This window comes from Onychostruthus taczanowskii, unplaced genomic scaffold (assembly GCF_017590055.1).
Source record: "Onychostruthus taczanowskii isolate IOZ18803 unplaced genomic scaffold, ASM1759005v1 scaffold460, whole genome shotgun sequence".
Taxonomy (NCBI): domain Eukaryota; kingdom Metazoa; phylum Chordata; class Aves; order Passeriformes; family Passeridae; genus Onychostruthus; species Onychostruthus taczanowskii.
This window is the reverse complement of record NW_024502126.1, coordinates 4,846-13,887: the sequence shown is the minus strand read 5'-3', so window position 1 is coordinate 13,887 and position 9,042 is coordinate 4,846. Positions and strand designations below refer to the sequence as shown.

Here is a 9,042-nt window from a genome sequence, read left to right as displayed (position 1 = left end):
CCCCCCCCGATCCAGGGACCCCCAAACCCCCCTCACCCGCGCTCTGGCCGTTCCCGCTGGGCTCCAGCGCCGCGGCGTCCCGGGGGAAGCTGCAATCCCACCCCCCGACCTGGGCACGGTCCTGGGGCCCTGCAACCGACACGGGGAGGGGGTCAGCGACCCCCAAAGTGGGGAGGGGGACTCCCGAAAAAGGGGAGGGGGCGTCTGGGCACCTGCCAGGAGGCGGAGGCGGCGCACGGAGGGCAGCACCGGGGGGCTGCGGCTCTGCAGGAACAGCACCAGCAGCAGCGTCAGCGCGTAGTTGGTGAGGAGGGGGCCGCCCCCCGCCCGGTTCCCTGCGGGAATAACGGGGAGGGGGGGGTCGTGCCGGGGGTCTCCAGTGAGATGAGACCCCCCCTCAATTGGGCACGATCCCCCCTCGCTGCTTGGAGGAGTTTGGTGGTGGGGTGGGGGCTGTGAATGCCCTCCCCCGGTGGCTTTGCAGGGGTCCCTTCCCCATTTGGGGGGTCCCCAGACCCTTTTGGGGGTCTCAGTGCCTTTGGTGAGGGGTCTCAGTTCCTTTGGGGGGGGTCTCAGTTCCTTTGGGGGGTCTCCAGACCCTTTTGGGGGTCTCAGTTCCTTTGGTGGGGGGGGGGGTCTCATTTCCTTTGGGGGGTCCTTTGGGGGTCTCAGTCCTTTTGGGAGGGGTCCCTGCCCCTTTTTGGGGGTCTCAGTCCCTTTGGAGGAGGGGTCTCCAGACCCTTCAGGGGGTCCCAGCCCCTTTTGGGGGTCTCCCAGCCCATTTTGGGGAGGGGTCCCGACCCCCCCTCACCTGCCAGCCGCTGCCCCCTCCCCCACAGGCACACTGGTGAAGAACACCCTGTGGGGAGGGGGTGTCCCAGCGGGTCTCAGCCCCATTTTTGGGGGGTCTCGCCCCATTTTTGGGTCTCCCAGCCCATTTTGGGGAGGGGTCCCGACCCCCCCTCACCTGCCAGCCGCTGCCCCCCCCCCCAGAGGCGCACAAGTGAAGAACACCCTGTGGGGAGGGGGTGTCCCAGCGGGTCTCAGCCCCATTTTTGGGGGGTCTCGCCCCATTTTTGGGTCTCCCAGCCCATTTTGGGGAGGGGTCCCGACCCCCCCTCACCTGCCAGCCGCTGCCCCCCCCCCCAGAGGCGCACAAGTGAAGAACACCCTGTGGGGAGGGGGTGTCCCAGCGGGTCTCAGCCCCATTTTTGGGGGGTCTCGCCCCATTTTTGGGTCTCCCAGCCCATTTTGGGGAGGGGTCCCGACCCCCCCTCACCTGCCAGCCGCTGCCCCCCCGCCCAGAGGCGCAGGGCGTAGCCCAGGGGCCGCACCCGGGGGTCGGCGTCGGCGCAGAGGCGCAGGAAGCGCGTGTTGAACAGCGCCAGGCTGGGGGGGGTTTGGGGCGAAAAACGGGGAAAACGGGAAAAAACGGGGGAAAAATGGGAAAAAAAGGGGGAAAAATNGGGGGGCTCCCGACCCCCCCTCCCCTGCCAGCCGCTGCCCCCCCCCCCAGAGGTGCACAAGTGAAGAACACGCTGTGGGGAGGGGGGGTCCAAGCCCCTTTTTGGGGGGTCTCGCCCCATTTTTGGGGCTCCCATCCCCTTTTGGGGAGGGGTCCCGACCCCCCCTCACCTGCCAGCCGCTGCCCAACCCCCCAGAGGCGCACAAGTGAAGAACACCCTGTGGGGAGGGGGTGTCCCAGCGGGTCTCAGCCCCATTTTTGGGGGGTCTCGCCCCCTTTTTGGGTCTCCCAGCCCATTTTGGGGAGGGGTCCCGCCCCCCCCTCCCCTGCCAGCCGCTGCCCCCTCCCCCACGGGCACACTGGTGAAGAACACCCTGTGGGGAGGGGGGGTCCCAGCGGGTCTCAGCCCCATTTTTGGGGGGTCTCGCCCCCTTTTTGGGTCTCCCAGCCCATTTTGGGGAGGGGTCCCGCCCCCCCCTCCCCTGCCAGCCGCTGCCCCCCCCCCCAGAGGTGCACAAGTGAAGAACACGCTGTGGGGAGGGGGGGTCCAAGCCCCTTTTTGGGGGGTCTCGCCCCATTTTTGGGGCTCCCATCCCCTTTTGGGGAGGGGTCCCGACCCCCCCTCACCTGCCAGCCGCTGCCCAACCGCCAAGAGGCGCACAAGTGAAGAACACCCTGTGGGGAGGGGGTGTCCCAGCGGGTCTCAGCCCCGTTTTTGGGGGGTCTCGCCCCATTTTTGGGGCTCCCATCCCATTTTGGGGAGGGGTCCCGACCCCCCCTCACCTGCCAGCCGCTGCCCCCCCGCCCAGAGGCGCAGGGCGTAGCCCAGGGGCCGCACCCGGGGGTCGGCGTCGGCGCAGAGGCGCAGGAAGCGCGTGTTGAACAGCGCCAGGCTGGGGGGGGTTTGGGGCGAAAAACGGGTCCCAGTGCCCCCCAGTCCGTACCGGTTGTCCAGGCACACGTCCCCGGCCAGCCCGGACTGTTTGTGGCTGAATTTGACCACGGGGCGCCGAGCCCCGGGCACGGCGCGGACCCCCCGGACCCCCGGCACGCAGCGCCGCAGCACCGCGCCCACCAGCGCCAGCACCTGCTCCGGGGGGGCCCCCCGCCCCAAAAGGGACCCCCCGCACCCCAAAAGGGACCCCTCGGACCCCGACAGGGACCCCTCGGCCTCGGGGGACTCAGCCCCCGACAGGGACCCCCCCTCAGAGCCGCACGGGGACCCCGCGGGAGAGGCAGGCTCGGAAGGCAAAAGGGGGTCTCGGTCAGCCGAAGGAGACCCCAAAAGGGACCCCTCGGACCCCATAAGGGACCCTTCGAGGGAGGGGTCTCGGTCAGCCGGAAGGGACCCCAAAAGGGACCCCTCAGACCCCCAAAGGGACCCTTTGTCCCCCGAAAGGGACCCCTCGGACCCCATAAGGGACCCTTCGAGGGAGGGGTCTCTGTCCCCCAAGGGAGACCCCAAAAGGGACCCCTCGGACCCCAGATGGGATCCCCTGGAAGTGGGGTCCCCGTCCCCCAAAAGGGACCCCTCGGACCCCAGATGGGACCTGTCAGACCCCAAAAACGACCCCCTGAGGGGGGGGTCCTTGTCCCCCAAAAGGGACCCATGGGGAGGGGGGTCCCCATCCCTCAGCAGTGTCCCTGGGCTCTGTGGGGCCCCGTTTGGGGGTCTCAGGGTTTGGGGGTCCCCATTTGGGGTCTCTGGGCTCTGAGGGTCCCCATTTGGGGGTCTCAGGCTCTGAGGGTCCCCATTTGGTGTCTCTGGGATTTGGGGGTCCCCGTTTGGGGTCTCCAGGCTCTGAGGGTCCCCATTTGGGGTTCTCAGGGTTTGGGGGTCCCCATTTGGGGGTCTCAGGCTCTGAGGGTCCCCATTTGGGGTTCTCAGGGTTTGGGGGTCCCCATTTGGGGTCTCTGGGCTCTGAGGGTCCCCATTTGGGGTTCTCAGGGTTTGGGGGTCCCCATTTGGGGGTCTCAGGCTCTGAGGGTCCCCATTTGGGGTTCTCAGGGTTTGGGGGTCCCCATTTGGGGTCTCTGGGCTCTGAGGGTCCCCATTTGGGGTTCTCAGGGTTTGGGGGTCCCCATTTGGGGGTCTCAGGCTCTGAGGGTCCCCATTTGGGGTTCTCAGGGTTTGGGGGTCCCCATTTGGGGTCTCTGGGCTCTGAGGGTCCCCATTTGGGGTTCTCAGGGTTTGGGGGTCCCCATTTGGGGGTCTCAGGCTCTGAGGGTCCCCATTTGGGGTTCTCAGGGTTTGGGGGTCCCCATTTGGGGTCTCTGGGCTCTGAGGGTCCCCATTTGGGGTTCTCAGGGTTTGGGGGTCCCCATTTGGGGTCTCTGGGCTCTGAGGGTCCCCATTTGGGGTTCTCAGGGTTTGGGGGTCCCCATTTGGGGGTCTCAGGCTCTGAGGGTCCCCATTTGGGGTTCTCAGGGTTTGGGGGTCCCCATTTGGGGGTCTCAGGCTCTGAGGGTCCCCATTTGGTGTCTCTGGGATTTGGGGGTCCCCGTTTGGGGTTCTCAGGGTCTGGGAGTCCCCATTTGGGGTCTCCAGGATTTGGGGGTCCCCGTTTGGGGTCTCTGGGATTTGGGGGTCCCTGTTTGGGGTCTCCAGGATTTGGGGGTCCCTGTTTGGGGTCTCCAGGATTTGGGGGTCCCCGTTTGGGGTCTCTGGGCTCTGGGGGTCCCCCAGCTCCAGGTGCAGGTCCAGGTCGCAGCCGTGGACGTCGAAGCCGTTGACGGAGGAGCCGTAGGGGACAAGGGAGCAGCCTGGGGACACGGGGGGGACAGGTGAGGGACAGGTGTGACAGGTGTGGGGACAGGTGTGACAGGTGTGACAGGTGGGGACAGGTGTGACAGGTGGGGACAGGTGTGACAGGTGTGGGGACAAGTGAGGGACAGGTGGGGACACATGGGACAGATGAGACAGGTGTGACAGGTGGGGACAGGTGGAAACAAGTGTGACGGAGGGACTGGTGAGACCGGTGGGACAGGTGTGGGACAGAGGTGGGGACAAGCGTGGGACATGTGTGGACAGGTGGGACAGGTGTGGGACACACGGGGACAGGTGTGGGGACAGATGTGGCACAGGTGTGACAGGTGGGGACAGGTAAGATAGGTGTGGGGACAGGTGAGACAGCTGTGGGACAGAGACAGGGACAGGTGTGGGACATGGGACAGGTGTGGGACACATGGGGACAGGCGTGAGGGACAGGTATGGCACAGGTGTGATAGGTGGGGACAGGTGGGACAGGTGTGGGGACAGGTGAGACAGGTGTGGGACAGAGACAGGGACAAGTGTGGGACATGTGGGGACAGGCGTGAGGGACAGGTGTGGGGACAGATGTGGCACAGGTGTGACAGGTAGGGACAGGTGTGGGACACACGGGGACAGGTGTGGGGACAGATGTGGCACAGGTGTGACAGGTGTGACAGGTGTGGGGCACAGCTGGGGCATTGGGGACAGATGTGGCACAGGTGTGACAGGTGGGGACAGGTGTGGGGCACAGCTGGGGCACGTCACACACCTGGGGCACCCCTGGGGCGTGTCCCACCCCCGTGCCAGCTGTGCCAGCTGTGCTCACCTGGGAAGAACTCGCTGAACACCTCGCGCAGCAGCGCCAGCAGCAGCTCCCGCAGGCGCCGCTCGGCCGCGCTCAGCTCCAGCGCCCGCACCAGCAGCTGCAGCTGGAGCACTGGGAGCACTGGGCAAACTGGGAACACTGGGAGCGCTGGGAACACCGGGCAAACTGGGAACACTGGGAGCGCTGGGAACACTGGGTAAACTGGGAGCGCTGGGTAAACTGGGAACACTGGGAGCACTGGGAACGCTGGGAGCACTGGGAACGCTGGGAGCACTGGGAACGCTGGGAGCACTGGGAACGCTGGGAGCACTGGGAACGCTGGGAGCACTGGGAACGCTGGGAGCACTGGGAACGCTGGGAGCACTGGGAACGCTGGGAGCACTGGGAACGCTGGGAGCACTGGGAACGCTGGGAGCACTGGGAACGCTGGGAGCACTGGGAACGCTGGGAGCACTGGGAACGCTGGGAGCACTGGGAACGCTGGGAGCACTGGGAACGCTGGGAGCACTGGGAACGCTGGGAGCACTGGGAACGCTGGGAGCACTGGGAACGCTGGGAGCACTGGGAACGCTGGGAGCACTGGGAACGCTGGGAGCACTGGGAACGCTGGGAGCACTGGGAACGCTGGGAGCACTGGGAACGCTGGGAGCACTGGGAACGCTGGGAGCACTGGGAACGCTGGGAGCACTGGGAACGCTGGGAGCACTGGGAACGCTGGGAGCACTGGGAACGCTGGGAGCACTGGGAACGCTGGGAGCACTGGGAACGCTGGGAGCACTGGGAACGCTGGGAGCACTGGGAACGCTGGGAGCACTGGGAACGCTGGGAGCACTGGGAACGCTGGGAGCACTGGGAACGCTGGGAGCACTGGGAACGCTGGGAGCACTGGGAACGCTGGGAGCACTGGGAACGCTGGGAGCACTGGGAACGCTGGGAGCACTGGGAACGCTGGGAGCACTGGGAACGCTGGGAGCACTGGGAACGCTGGGAGCACTGGGAACGCTGGGAGCACTGGGAACGCTGGGAGCACTGGGAACGCTGGGAGCACTGGGAACGCTGGGAGCACTGGGAACGCTGGGAGCACTGGGAACGCTGGGAGCACTGGGAACGCTGGGAGCACTGGGAACGCTGGGAGCACTGGGAACGCTGGGAGCACTGGGAACGCTGGGAGCACTGGGAACGCTGGGAGCACTGGGAACGCTGGGAGCACTGGGAACGCTGGGAGCACTGGGAACGCTGGGAGCACTGGGAACGCTGGGAGCACTGGGAACGCTGGGAGCACTGGGAACGCTGGGAGCACTGGGAACGCTGGGAGCACTGGGAACGCTGGGAGCACTGGGAACGCTGGGAGCACTGGGAACGCTGGGAGCACTGGGAACGCTGGGAGCACTGGGAACGCTGGGAGCACTGGGAACGCTGGGAGCACTGGGAACGCTGGGAGCACTGGGAACGCTGGGAGCACTGGGAACGCTGGGAGCACTGGGAACGCTGGGAGCACTGGGAACGCTGGGAGCACTGGGAACGCTGGGAGCACTGGGAACGCTGGGAGCACTGGGAACGCTGGGAGCACTGGGAACGCTGGGAGCACTGGGAACGCTGGGAGCACTGGGAACGCTGGGAGCACTGGGAACGCTGGGAGCACTGGGAACGCTGGGAGCACTGGGAACGCTGGGAACACTGGGCAAACTGGGTAAACTGGGCAGACTGGGAACACTGTGCCCACTTGGCAAACTGGGAACGCTGGGCACACTGGGAGCACTGGGAGTGCCCCCCCGGCTGCACTGGGCAAACTGGGAGCACTGGGACTGTCCCCCCGGCTGCACTGGGCAAACTGGGAGCACTGGGCACACTGGGCACACTGGGAGCACTGGGAACACTGGGAGCGCCCTCCCTGCTGCACTGGGCAAACTGGGAGCACCGGGAGCATCATCTCCTTACTGGGCAAACTGGGAGCACTGGGAGTCCCCTAAAAACCTGGGAGAGCTTTGGGACCCCCCTTAACCCCCGCAAAAACCCCTCAAGCCCCCCAAAACCCCTTTGGGAGAGATTTGGGACCCCCCTTAACCCCCCCGTCCCCCCCGCCTATCGCGACAGTCGGAGGGTGCCGGTGTCCCCTCCCGCCGCCCCCCCGCACCTTGTCCTTGTCCATCACGACTGTCGCGACCGGCCCGAAGGCGCGGAAGTGGCGCCGCAGCCGCTCGGGCGCCGTGCCCCGCGGGAAGCCGCTGACGAAGAGGCTGCGCTGCGCCTGCGCGCGGCGCGCGGCGCGGAGAGCGCGGAGCCGCCGGTGCCGCCGACCGGAGAGGTGCGAGAGGAGGCTGGGAACTGCGGGAATAACAATGGGAATAACGGGAATAACAGGGAATAACCACCGGGATAACGGGAATAACCGGGATAACGGGATAGCAACGGGGATAACGGGGATTGGAGAGCGCGGAGCCGCCGGTGCCGCCGCCCGGAGAGGTGGGAGAGCAGGCTGGGAACTGCGGGAACAACAACGGGAATAACGGGAATAACAACGGGAATAACAACGGGGATAACAACCGGGATAGCAACGGGGATAACGGGGATTGGAGAGCGCGGAGCCGCCGGTGCCGCCGCCCGGAGAGGTGAGCGAGGAGGCTGGGAACTGCGGGATAACCGGGAATAACAACGGGAATAACGGGAATAACCACCGGGATAACAACCGGGAATAACAACAGGAATAACGGGATAGCAACGGGGATAACGGGGATGAATAACCACCGGGATAACGGGGACAACTGGGATAACGGGATAGCAACGGGGATTGGGGACCACGGAGCCGCCGGTGCCGCCGCCCGGAGAGGTGCGAGAGGAGGCTGGGAACTGCGGGAACAACCGGGAATAACAACGGGAATAACAACCGGGATAACAACCAGGATAGCAACGGGGATAACGGGGATAACGGGGACAGTGGAGCCGCCGACCCGAGAGGTGCGAGAGGAGGCTGGGAACTGCGGGAATAACAACGGGAATAACGGGAATAACAACGGGAATAACAACGGGGATACCGGGATAACGGGATAGCAACGGGGATACCGGGATAACGGGATAGCAACGGGGACAACGGGGATTGGGGACCACGGAGCCGCCGGTGCCGCCGCCCGGAGAGGTGCGAGAGCAGGCTGGGAACTGCGGGATAACGGGAATAACCACCGGGATAACGGGGACAACCGGGATAACGGGATAGCAACAGGGATAACGGGAATAACAACGGGGATAACGGGCACTGCAGGGACACTGGGAACCGGGATCAACCGGAGCACCGGGAACTGCGGACACCAGGATCAACGGGAAAGGGAATGGGGCTCAGCAGGAACGGGAACCGGGAGCACCGGCACCGGGAATTGGGGTCCCGGGGCTCCCCCGGTCCCGGTTAAAGGGGAGTTTGGAAGCTCTCCCTGTTCTGGTTAACGGAGCCCCCCCGGACACGGGAACCGGGAGCTGAGAGCCGCCCGGTGCCGGTAACCACCGCCCCCTCAGCCCCCGGCATCACTCACGGTTGGCCGTGGTGATCTGGCACAGGCGGCAGCGGAAGCCGCCCCGGTGCAGCGGCTCCACGTCGGGATCGGTCGCCGGGTCCGTTACCGGGTCCGGGCCCGTTCCCGGATCGTGGCCGGGGCCCGCTACGGGTTCGCGGCCCGGGTCCATGGCGGGATCAAGGCCCGGGTCGGGATCAGGGCCCGGCTCCGGTTCCATGGCGAGCCCCGGTTCCCGCGCCCGTCCCACAGCCACTTCCGCCGGAAGTGTCCGTCCCTTCCCGCTCCCCCCCCGCGCGGTCCATCCCTCACGGTTTCCCCCCGGAAACGTTTCCCAACACAACCGTTCCGCCCGGTGCCCCCCCCGGTATCCCCGTTTTTCCGCCACTTCCGCCGGAAGTGTCCGTCCCTTCCCGCTCCCCCCCCGCGCGGTCCATCCCTCACGGTTTCCCCCCGGAAACGTTTCCCAACACAACCGTTCCGCCCGGTGCCCCCGAAC

General features: G+C 66.4%; 1 protein-coding gene across 1 annotated transcript in view; it reads right to left on the bottom strand.

Annotated features, from left to right (window-relative positions):
* Nucleotides 1–8,919, bottom strand: part of LOC121341314 (speckle targeted PIP5K1A-regulated poly(A) polymerase-like) — an 11,194-nt gene extending 2,275 nt beyond the window's left edge. The window contains exons 1-7 of the mRNA XM_041414744.1: nucleotides 8,565–8,919; nucleotides 7,109–7,368; nucleotides 5,044–5,146; nucleotides 2,410–4,228; nucleotides 1,280–1,389; nucleotides 213–335; nucleotides 37–129 (exon numbers count right to left, since the gene is read on the bottom strand). Of these exons, the coding sequence (XP_041270678.1) occupies nucleotides 37–129; nucleotides 213–335; nucleotides 1,280–1,389; nucleotides 2,410–4,228; nucleotides 5,044–5,146; nucleotides 7,109–7,368; nucleotides 8,565–8,763 (2,707 nt within the window). The 5' untranslated portion in view covers nucleotides 8,764–8,919. The remainder of the gene's footprint in view (nucleotides 1–36; nucleotides 130–212; nucleotides 336–1,279; nucleotides 1,390–2,409; nucleotides 4,229–5,043; nucleotides 5,147–7,108; nucleotides 7,369–8,564) is intronic.
* Between the last annotated feature and the right edge of the window lie 123 nt (nucleotides 8,920–9,042).